General features: G+C 38.1%; 1 protein-coding gene across 1 annotated transcript in view; it reads right to left on the reverse strand.

The window, feature by feature from the left end:
* Nucleotides 1-12,623, reverse strand: part of LOC126979396 (dolichyl-diphosphooligosaccharide--protein glycosyltransferase subunit STT3A) — a 40,614-nt gene extending 27,991 nt beyond the window's left edge. The window contains exons 1-4 of the mRNA XM_050828675.1: nucleotides 12,374-12,623; nucleotides 10,967-11,134; nucleotides 4,166-4,326; nucleotides 781-978 (exon numbers count right to left, since the gene is read on the reverse strand). Coding sequence (XP_050684632.1) covers nucleotides 781-978; nucleotides 4,166-4,326; nucleotides 10,967-11,134; nucleotides 12,374-12,476 — 630 coding nt within the window. The 5' untranslated portion in view covers nucleotides 12,477-12,623. The remainder of the gene's footprint in view (nucleotides 1-780; nucleotides 979-4,165; nucleotides 4,327-10,966; nucleotides 11,135-12,373) is intronic.
* Between the last annotated feature and the right edge of the window lie 195 nt (nucleotides 12,624-12,818).

Below are 12,818 nucleotides of genomic sequence, written 5' to 3' on the forward strand. Positions count from 1 at the left end.
CGTTATTCTGTATCAAACTTTATTATTTTATGCATTAAGTCTTTCTTAATTGTATTTCGAAACTTGCTTGCAGCGCCATCTTCTTACTTCGTAATGTTTGTTCAAATTAAATGAACAAACTATTATATAAATCATTTGAAGTTATTTAAATTCAAGAATACATTTATTGAGCTGTATTTAGGAATTATTTTACAATACCTAATTGTATTTGTGTTTTAAAAGAAGTTGTATCTACTCTGTTTCATCTATTGTACGGAACCTATAAAAGCGGTTGTTTTATGTAAAGACTGTATCCCAGCGGAAACTCCATAGGGAGTGCCGCTTGCGCCTCTCTCTCCCCAAGAGAAGGTCGCCTTCGATGTAGGCTTAGAGGGCACCTGCCCAAAGCCAACTGCAGGTGGTGTTTAGTGGGTAGGCACCTAGGTTTTCACGTGAGTCCCACATAACCAACGCAGACTTAGGCTGCGTTGGTATGCATGAGCATTCACCACCTCCCTCCCGTCGTTATCCCGGAGGGTAGCCCATTCCCTTGCTTGGGCGCAAAAAAAAAAAAGACTGTACATATCTATACTAGCAGTTGTGCTTCAATAAACCGAGAAATTCTTAGTGTTGTATTTCTTCATGATGGAACCCGATCAAGGAAACCCTGGCGTAACGCCGACATGTACCTACAGTATTCGACGGAATAAATAAATTTAATTTCAATTTACAAAATATAAAGGTTTTAGGCATGTATCATGTAGTATGATAGGTATGTTTGAGAGATATATTGAAACTTACCATGTAGAAATAAGCGAGTGCTGTCATTGTGGCCCAGAGAATAGTTCCTGTATTGACAGCCTTGATCCAGAAGTAATATGTGAGGAGCATGCAGAATATCGCGATACCCTCATTGTCGTAGCTGCCGGCGACAGAGCGACTGATGTAACCCGGCACGATGGCGATCATGGCCGCCGCTACTAGACCCGCACCCTCATTCTGTTAACAAAACATAATCATCTTCAAATCGATCTCTCTAGATCTAGATCTCTTTCCGGAGTAATATTTTTGTACAAACTCTTAAACGGTCAAATACAATGTAGTAACCTCTTGCAGAATGTTAACCTTGCTGTCCCATATTTATTCCCAAGGTTCAAAATCAAGAGAATCTTCCAAGTTCCTTCTATAAAAACCAACCTGGGAGTTCAGGCGCCTCTCGCTCGAATTCTTCGCGAGTACAATAAGTTAAACGATACCAATTCAGAACTTGATATATTCGGTGGTGGGCTGGTCAGGTTTAAAGAAAGTGTTGTTAAACACTTAGCTCGTACTCAATCGCATTTGTCAAATAAGTAGTTTTTCTTTTTTTTCTTTTTTTCGTCTTCATTATTTTAATAAGTTAAAGTTATAATTTGTACTTTCATTTTTTATTTTTTTTGTTTTTATTATAGTTTAGATAGTATTAGTTCTATTTTTTAGAAGTATTTAGGGAGTATTTTTTGTAATTTTTATGTTCACCATAAGTGTATACTTTAGAACTACTAATTGTAACATTAGATTAAGAAAATTGTATTGTATATGATGTGGTGTGCTTTAATAAATAAATAAATCTATAGTTATACTAGCTGACCCAGCAAACGTTGTATTGCCGATATTAAAACCGCGATACAAAAGTAACTGTTCATCGTAGATGGGTGAATATTTGAAGTTGTATGTATTTTTTAATGCTGACACATAATCAAACAAATTTTTAAAAAAATGTCATAAGAATTAAAAAAAAAATTGGCGTGGACCACCCTTGACATATATGGGGATGAAAAATAGATGTTGTCCGTTTCTCAGACCTACCCAATATGCACTCAAAATTTCATGAGAATCGGTCAAGCCGTTTCGAAGGAGTTTAACTACAAACACCGCGACATGAGAATTTTATATATTAGATTAACTACAGCTTTGACATTACAATAACTAAAAAAAAATGGTCCCTCAACATCAATCTTGATGGTTTATTTGTGGGATCAGCGCATTCTTATTAATAATATTTAGTAACTTAATTGGTAAAGTTATGGAGCTTTTTTTACAAGCGTGGAGGTAGGGCGTATCAATTACCATCAGCTGAACGTCCTGCTCGTCTCCTCCCTTATTTTCATAAAAAAAAAATGTGAAAATTGTTACACAATATTGTTTAACATTACTAAGGACTACTATTATGTAAATGTTGATATATAATGTGTCGAGATTGTCAATATAATATTTTTTAACATATTTTTAAGCCTATAATACCGACCACTTATAAAAAACTTTAGACTATAATTATTATTTGAAGGAGATCAACAGTTACTTGCGTCATCACAACAGCTGTTATCATCTTAAACTATATTCCGTTTCCAATACCAAATTAGTTATCAAGTCCGCATATCGTACAAAATATAAATCATTGATCGATTTCCAATTATTTCAATAAAACTAATTATCTGATAAGTTTCGTATACCGTTATAATTTATTAAAATTTCTAGATTAAATATTTGTTTAATAATAATTGAGAATGTTTTTATTTTTGAATGAAAATAAAGTGTGAGACGAGCAGGACGTTTAGCTGATGGTAATTGATACGCCCTGCCCATTAGACTGTAGTGCCGCTCAGGATTATTGAAAAACCCAAAAAATATGAATGGCACTACAACTGTGCTCGTCGCCTTGAGACATAAGATGTTAGTCTCATTTGTTAGTAATTTCACTAGCTACGGCGCCCTTCAGACCGAAACACAGTAATGCATACACATTACTGCTTCACGGCAGAAATAGGCGCCGTTGTGGTACCAATAATCTAGCCGGCATCCTGTGCAAAGGAGCCTCCCACTGTACTGTGTATAATGAATCGCGCGCTTGACCATTCTATTGAGCTGTCTTAGCTCATCATAATCTCAACTGTCAAATGACTATAAATACCAAATAAAAGATTGCAAAAAGATTGAACGCTGTAGAAGCCAGCCTTAGTGAGAATAAGGCCAGGCAGACACTTCAGAAATCAACAATCAAAAGTACTGTATTTAGACTTACTCCCTTATTCATAATAGTCTGCTAATTTGGAGCATTTCTAATTCTCACTCTGTCTTCTTCTATTTACCTAAGTTAGAATGAGAAAAAAACACTCCTTAGCGGCTGTTTTAAGTAAGCGGACCATTATGAATAAGGTAGTCAGAATATATTAACATACAGACACCATGACAAATTTTTAATTTATCAATGTTGCCAACACACACACATTGACAAATCAAAATTGGTCAAACATGTCAGTCAGCTAATGGTTTACATATAAAACACTAACGGCCATTCCCAATATTTTTCAGTCTCTCTCCGGTTATGGCCTACTTGAGATAAAAAATGGTAACTATAATTGACTTTTCTGTCCCTTTTCCCTTCAACTCATCTTATTCGTACACGCTATCTGTATATGGGACGACGTATGGGTTACCAGGGATAGAGGTTTGCATGGAAATCGCAACAGTGAACTGGCGATAAGAATGACTTATCAGGTATATTGGGACAGCTTCAGATTATTGACAGCTAATTACTGACAGCAGAAGGTAGTAATTTATCTCTATCTGTAGATAGTAGGAACGGCCGTTAGGCAGGCTATTAAATAATAAGTTTAATTGTACAATATTACTTTGTAACCATATTATTTCGATGAAAAAAAAAGACCACTGAGTTGAAACACATGTTATTTGTAATTATTAAAATTTCCAACAAATTACACTAAATAATGGTAAATTAACAAAAACAACAGCTTAGTATACGACAATTTACAATTAAACTTACTGTTTACAGACTAATGATTATGTAAATAAATAAAAAAGATCTGCATTTACTCTAGTACAAGACAATATGTGACAGAATTACCATCAAAAGTTGTAATATTTAACTACTAAACAAATATATAAACCAATATCATGTATTTTTTCGTGATCTCTATTTCTCTCTTCCTACTCACAATCCATGGCTACGTGCTTCATGCTATGTTTGCCCTTCTCACTCTCTCTCAATTGGTCTCTCCTATTCTTGGACAAAAATGTCGCACATTTTCATATCACCAATATTATTATTCTGTTTCATCCGTAAAATTTATACCCTCATGCACACAGAGAACATACAGTTCAAAAATGTATAGTATAATAATATTACCTTTAATTCTTTAGTCAACAAATATGTGACTATTGTTGTTAGAGATGAGAAGAATGGTGCAAGAAACACACACACATTTCTTATGTCAATGGTAATGTTCAGGAACTGCATTAAGTGGTACAAGGTAGCTGATGTCACCATCAGCCCAGGGTAGATAGTACCTGAAATAATTATAAACTCTTTATAAAACTTATAATACCAGTGGGAGGCTCCTTTGCACACTATGCCGGCTAGATTATGGGTACCACAACAGCACCTACTTCTGCAGTGATAATGTGCTCTACACTAAGCACTAATGTGTAAGCATTATTGTGTTTCGGTCTGAAGAGGGCCGTAGCTAGTGAAATTACTGGGCAAATGAGACTTAACATCTTATGTCACAAAATGACAAGCGCAATTAGAGTGCTGCTCAGAATTTTTGGATTTTTAACAATCCTGAGCGGCACTGCATTGTTATGGGAAGGGTGTATCAATTACCATCTTCTGAATGTCCTGCTTGTTTCGTCCCTTGCTGTCATTAAAAGAAAATAATGTAATGATATTTTAATTTATTTATTATGTGTTCCGTCTGACGTCTGAAGTCCTTTATGAGAGTACATCGCTCGTTTCGACGTTCCGTCACTAGATGTCGCTACTAGTTTCCGCGCCGAGCAGTGCTGAGAGTCACTCTAGCCATTGCTTCCGGTTTCAAATGGTACCAACCGATGCCAATGTTAAGCAAGCCACCATGTCAGTTCGCCATTGTTGCGTCGTTCTTCGATCCGAACGGACCGATTCTAGATTCACTGAATAATTTTTAGAATTTTCGAGAAGTAAAGTAGAAAATTCATTTAATGAACAATTTTTAAATAAATTACTTCTTTATATATTTTTAGTGAGTTTTTGTGCATTGCTTCTAGAATGGAAAATTTAGGTGAAGATTCCTCTAGAGCCTTGGAGGACAATAATTGTGAGGATTTTTCTGATCCTACTGCTGATAAGGTTCTCGTTGAAAATACCGTACCTATCGGTTCAAGAAAGCGGGCAAGCGAACAGCAATCATCGGAGGGTAGTTCATCCTCGCAAGACTCATCAGATAACGAGGGTAGTAATGCCTCTAAGCGACGTAAAACCTGTGACGATTTAGGACTAAATCAAAGGTTTGAAATGTTATCCTATCAGCTGGTGAGTTATTTAAACAATATTATGCATGAAAAGTTTAAATTGCCGAGCCCTTCATGAAATCAAACCACTGTTACATCAAACGCTGTTAATCAGGAACAGTTTTTGCGTCCTCCAATCGGCAGTAAACATAAATTTGACATATCTGATCTTAGTGTATCTGTAAAAGAGCTTACCTTGCCAAAGGCAAGTTCAGATAGGGTCATTAAACTTGTGCCTTACAGCGCCTTACAGCGTTTCGATACCTGCGAATGGAATTCAGTTCGTTATACCGACGTGCAAAAGAAATACGTTGCATGTCCTGGTTTTATGGAACTGAGAGTAAATGAAGAGTTGAGGCGGTTTGAAGAGCAGGGTAGCGCCTCGAGAAATGTGCACAATGAACGCAGTTTTGCGGCTATTTCAAATGCTATTATGGCTCAAAATGAGTCCTTAAACACTGCACTTCAAACTCTTGTAGACTGGTCGGATAAACCAGAGACCACCCTAACGCTAAGGGCGTTTTATACGATAAACTGAAAGAACTGTTTGGTAACCAGTCTAGTTACAAAAATGTCTCAAATGATATCCTTCAAATAATTTGTGGTAAACGAGCAGAAGCTTTGGAAATGCGACGGCGGTCTCTCCTGGCTGCAATGAAAGACAATTATATGAGAGAGGATATACAAAAGATACCACCGAGTGCCGAATATATGTTTAGTCCTGAAGCGTTGTCAGTCTACATACAAAAAATCGGGGGTGTAGATAAACTTCATATAAAACCGTTGGCGCAGGCCAATAAAGCTCGTGCGAAGTCGCCCAATCCCTCAACGCCATATCAGGACAAATCATTTCAGCCTCGCACTAATAAAACAAAAGGAGACAAGAAGTTTTTCAACAATAAAAGAAACCAAGACAACTCATCTAAAAAGGGGGGGGGGGCGAAAGTTTAGCAATAGCAAAAAGCCAACCGGCCACAGTAAGTGACTCGGTGTTTTCGGGGGGTTGCCTAGCGCTCCATCGCCAAAAATGGAAGATTTTGCATGCTCCAAAAACAATTTTACAAATGGTGATGGAAGCACGTTTACCTTTACCATTTCTGAGTGGTAGTGCCATGTTGGGTCCTCACGGACACAACCGAATTGGGCCAGCACGCCCGGAGAAATACCACTCCCCCACTCGAAACCGGCCTGAAATAGCGGCTATGCCGCTGTGTTTCGTCCGGTGAGTGGGGTATCCGGAGGCCTACACCCCCCCTCCCAAATACAAATGGCAGCACAGACTAAAAAGAGACTACTCCAGGACGGTACCAGGCTATGCAGCCCTAGAGAATCCGTCCCTGGGCGTCCACAATTAGGGCCTGTACCTAACAGTGGTTGGCCAGGCTGCCCCGCGTATTCTGGAGGGGGCAAATTGCGCTGACTCGGGGCAAACAGAGCAGGAGGCTCAAACCACCCTCCTCCACACTCGCTGTGGACTTTTGCAACATCAGGGGGCTTCGATCAAATTTAAATGCCGTCCACTTTCACCTAGAGACGGCGAAGCCGGCCCTGCTCTATTTAACCGAGACGCAGATATCCTCCCTGGCTGATTCATCTTACCTTTCCTACCCGGGGTATAATTTGGAACACTCCTTTATACCACGGGCTGGCGTGTGCGTTTACGTCAGGGAGGATGTCTGTTCTCGACGCCTGAGTTTTCTTGAAGGACAGGACCTATCCATCATCTGGCTGCGTGTAGACTGCGATGACCATCCGCGAATCTACGCATGCCTGTATAGGTCCCATAGCGGTAACGCAGAGACTGACCGGCTCCTCGAACACATCCAAATGGCTACAGATTCCGTGTTGGAGCAGATCCCCACTGCAGAGATCGTGTTTCTTGGCGATTATAACGCCCACCACGCCGAATGGCTAGGCTCACGTACCGCCGATCATGCAGGGAGATCTGTTCACGACTTCGCCTTAGCATAGGGTCTGACGCAACTGGTTATTGCGCCAAAGCGAATCCCAGATGTGCAAGATCATACACCTTCACTGTTGGACCTTCTATTGGCCTCACATCCGGACGGCTACCTAGTTTCCGTTGACCCTCCTCTGGGATCGTCGGACCACTGCCTGATCCGGAGCACCGTGCCGATCACACGCCTAACACGGCCCCGCTTCTTAGACTGTCGCCGCGTGTGGCACTATAGGTCAGCAGAGTGGGACGACATGCGGTGCTTTTTTGCATCCTACCCGTGGAGGCAGATCTGTTTTTCGCTGACGCGAAAGAGAAAGCTGATCTCCTGGGCTCCCTCTTCGCGTCCAACTCGACTCTGATGACCAAGGTGCACCACCACCGCATATTCCGCGGTGCGATTCATATATGCCGGAGGTAAAAATCCGGCATAGTGCCGTGCTTAAGGCGCTTCTCACATTGGACATTCACAAATCGAGCGTGCCAATCATAAACTCCCACAGGCGGTACCTTCGCATCAGCTATCAAAACCCAACTGCTACAAATGACATGTCTGCCTTTTGGTCTTTCGGCAGCGCCGAAAATTTTCTCCTCCATAACAAATTGGATCGCAGAAATCCTGCGAGCGAAAGGAATACGTCTGATTGTATACCTGGACGATTTTTGCCTAGTACACCAGTCTCGAGAGCAGCTTCGACTACATGTCGAGATTGCACTAGAACTTCTGAGCAACCTCGGATGGTGTGTCAATTTAGAAAAGTCTGTCGTTACTCCGACACAGACGATGGAATTTTTGCGCATAACGTGGGACACACGGAGCAATTCCAAGTCCTTGCCAAGCGAAAAGGTGCAAAATATTCGACATTGCCTTCAAAAGCGGTTGGAGATCGGCAGTTGGACCCTCAAGCAGGCGCAACGCCTCTTAGGGTATCTCAACATCGCAACCTTCATCACCCACCGGGGAAGGTTGCATTGACGCAGTCTTCAACGTCACTGCCACCTGCCACTGAAAAAGACTCCATTAACAAACTTCAAGTATCCAGAAGAGGTTCAAATAGACATGAGTTGGTGGAAAACTTGACATTGAGAACTCCGATTCACGTGGAAATGACACGCACCAACTTTATTACAACCGATGCCTCCGATTACAAGTGGGGAGCACTAGTCAACAACAAAATGGTAGAAGGCAGGTGGCAAGCTCACCAGACAAAATGGCACTGCAATTTAAAAGAGATGTTTGCAGTAAAAGCAGCAATATTGTGCGAAAAGGACAAACTAAGAAACTCCAGAGCCATTCTTCAGAGCGACAACAAGACTGTTATAGCTTACATAAAAACCGAAGGGGGGACGAGGTCACAACATTTACTAGAGATGGCGAAGGATCTTCTAAAGCTGACAGACAGGCTAAATATTCTGTTAGTGCCGCATTTCCTACCCGGGAAATAAAATGTCGAAGCGGATCATTTATCCCGAAACAGGAAAGTTGCCGAGTGGCACCTGACAAGAGAGGCTGTAAAACCCATCTTCGCCAAATGGGGAATTCCAGAGTTCGATCTGTTTGCCTCCGCCAACGCCCATGTTGTTCAAAATTATGCACATTTATTATGCATATTATACACACCAATCTGGAATAAATGGATTCAATGGTGTTCACAAAACCAAATTAAACACCAAAAACCTGCTGCTAGCGAAGTTGCTCGATATTTAGCAAAATTACATAATATCATGGACAAATTAGCTTATCGAACGATTCTGGTTCATAAATCCGTTATTGCTTCGGTCTGTGAAACTACATCTGAGATGAAATTATCTTCAAATCCTCTAGTAAAGCATATTCTAAAAGCTATATCAATATCAAAGCCATGTCATATTAAATAATATTAATTAATTGTCCCATCACATTGTTGCATTTATTCAAGCCACCAGGTGATAACAAACACGTCTTTCATAAAGGACTTCAGACGTCGGACGGAACACATAATATACTAATTTTACCTTACAATAAAATTGTTATTATGTTTCTTTAGATGTCTGAAGTCCTAGTGATGCCTACCTGGTGCATCTACATCATTTATGAATGACGAACTGACATGGTGGCTTGCTTAACATTGGCATCAATAAATTGGCATTGGTTGGTACCATTTGAAACCGGAAGCAATGGATAGTGACTCTCAGCACTGCTCGGCGCGGAAACTAGTAGCGACATCTAGTGACGGAACGTCGAAAGGAGCGATGTACTCTCATAAAGGACTTCAGACGTCTAAGGAAACATAATGACAATTTTATTGTAAGGTAAAATTAGTATATTATTATTTAAAATATAAAAAATTAATTTAATTTTTAACTTGAGGTGATAATAATTTAATCAATGGAAATTGACCCATGGACATGTATCGATCAGTGGAACACATTTACAACACATAAAAAAAAACTTATTTGCTGTAGGGAGCAATGTGATTACAAGCATTGATAATATAATGTATGTTGTAAAATTTAATTTTTTAATGTGAAAGAGAACCAAATTTTTTTTTTTAATTTTTTGATGTGTAGAAATAGAAATATTTTGATTTACCATAAGGCAGTGACATAAACATAACATATCGCAACAACGTCATGAAGCTACATCCGTTCGTAAAGGGGCTATGATATCGAGTAAACGACTGATTGTATAATAATTAAAAGATTGACTGGGAAAAAACTCCCAGTCAATCTTTTAAATCATATAAAAACTTATCCTATTTAAAATAATATTATACAATTTTAGGTGGCCTACACAGAACCAGACACGAACCATGCATCATTATCCTCTATATAATCTAGTATATGATATGTAGATATCATTGATGAGATATCATTGATGATATGTAGATAGTAGTAGTGCTAGATGAGTCTCTAGTATTAATAATATTGTGAGAATTATGAAAAAATGTCTGAGAACCAAAACTGTAGCCTGAAATGTCGGCCATTTTATTTTCGTTTCTAAACATAGCAAGAACATAGTGCAATTATGGCGTGATTTACTTTTAGCTCCCCATCTCTATTCAGCCTTCTCAGGTCTCATAAGAGAAGTCGCTTCACTAGCTTCTGCATCCTTAAAACGAAACCGCAAGAATACTTGCACATTACTGCTTCACAACAGCGCTGCTGTGGTATGGTACCACGTTATATGGTATCCTGTGTTAAGGTTTCCACTAGTAGATTAAAGTATTAAGTAGATTTAATTTTCAAGAACACAAAACAAGCTATAAGACCATGCAAAATGAACCATTTTATAAACAAACTAGCTGACCCAGCAAATGTTGTATTGCTGATATTAAAATCGCGATACAAAAGTAACTGTTGATCGTAGATGGGTGAAAACTTGAAGTTGTATGTATTTTTTAATGCTGACTCATTATCCAACAAATTTAAAAAAAATGTCAAAAAAATAAAAAATCATGTGGACCACCCTTAACATTTAGGGGTATGAAAAATAGATGTTGGCCAATTCTCAGACCTACTCAATGTGCTCACAAAATTTCATGAGAATCATTCAAGCCGTTTCGGAGGAGTACGGGAACGAACATTGTGACACGAGAATTTTATATATAATATTAAGGGTCAGAACTTGGTGAGGGAGTATGAAAAATCTAGTGCCATGGGGCACTGCCGATTTGGGACGGTTAATGTACCGGCACCTATACTAAATAATATGTAACTCACCACCAATGATTCTTCCTAATGGATACCATGCTCTATCATCAAACCAATTGTGAAACTTATAGAAACCCTCTTCTGTAAGAAATCTTGTTGTTCTGTAGTTGAAATACGGGTCAAACTCATGAATAACACTCTCAAATCTCAACACAGAAAATAACCTGGTAGCAAATGCTGAAAACAAAAAGTAATTAATTAAACATCTCAACAAAAAATAATGCTGTGAGTCCTCTTGCACTTATAGTATGGGATTCAAAACTGTGTCAATAGCAGAAAATTAGGCTATGCGTCAAATTTATTGTAACACAGTTTATTTCATATTATTAATTGTAATACTATTGATAATATTTAATAATAATTGGTGGTAATGGTAGTGATCGGTGCTCAAGATTGAAAAAAGTTTTATTTTCTTATTATGACAAATAGTTGACATAGCTGTTTTATCTGGAATCTTAAATTTGGAGAGCCAAGGTTTTTGAGGGATTTCAGGTTGGAGATCTCCATAAAATTCAAAAGGTCCAATATGTGAATTGAACCAACTGTCAAATGTTTATATTATTGGATGAGCTAAAATTTGCATAAAGCAATTGCAAACAGCCACCTTGCAATTATTGTTAATTAGTCTAGACTACACATTATAAGTGCATTGGCTTTGGAAACAATCACACTCCCTCCTCCTCCAACTCACATTAACAAAAACTTATATTTTCAGACTTGGATTTATATTAAACTTAAAATTTCTAATAATAAAAGTGATGAGTTCGGCATCATAAAATCCAGCCTTAGCTAATTTAAACATCTGGATAGACTGAAATAGCTGTAAAAACATGGATTAACATTGGGGTTGATTGTTAACCTCTATTTTGAGCAATGCACTCACACTAACACAAATGGCAAGTGTTAGATGTAGCTTGTCACACACACTAAAGTAATAAACCTGGCCTATTATCAAGGATTGGCTAGCAGCAAGAGGCTCTATCTAGACATATAAAATATTATCTAAGAATCCGATTGCAGGATCAAAAATATCAACCCATCCATCATTACTTTTCTTGCATTGCTTTACCGTCTAAAAGGGTGAGTAAATTATATACACACACAAAACATTGGTATATATGAAGTTAAAACTTTCATTATGAAAATTAAAATAAATAATTTTTAGTATGCATGTACCCACTAGTGTTTAAATTGCTGATTTTAACTACTTATATTAAGGAACTTGAATTTTCGCTGTACCTTTTATAATGCTTTACAAGGATTATATATCTTTTTATGTGATTTAACAGGATCCAGTCACCAGTCGCCAAGTTAGCGGTACTTGGCTGGTTGTAAAATTACATAATTAGATTTATTAGACATTTGATTTTAAGCACTTAAGTGTAAAATCACATAAATGTTAACTAGTTTACTTACATAGTATTGCTGCCATTGATAAAACAGCAAGTTTTATAAAAGTGAGTTGTTTATCAGACGATAGATGCAACATCTTAGCCCTACTTTGTACGTCCGCAGTCATGGTGCGCCGAATTTAAATTATGTTATAAATTACAAACACATGAAAGCTTTTTGAGTTTTATTAAAACAATTAAAATTATTATTTCACCGGCAACCTCAGAATTTTGTATAAATTGCAGTAGTAGAATACGACGCAGGCATGTGTAATTTTGTCAAATTTACAATACATTTTTGACATTGACAATACTGCGTGGCAAAATACTTACGAGTAGATTCGTCACAATTTTATTATATACAGAAAACAACATCTCAAGCATTAGTACATTTTATTTTTCCTTCTTACGAGACATTACAAAAGACAAGTAAATGGCAAGCTAGTTTTAATTTTATGGTGGCACATTGT

The sequence above is a fragment of the Leptidea sinapis genome, chromosome 3, assembly GCF_905404315.1.
Source record: "Leptidea sinapis chromosome 3, ilLepSina1.1, whole genome shotgun sequence".
NCBI lineage: Eukaryota > Metazoa > Arthropoda > Insecta > Lepidoptera > Pieridae > Leptidea > Leptidea sinapis.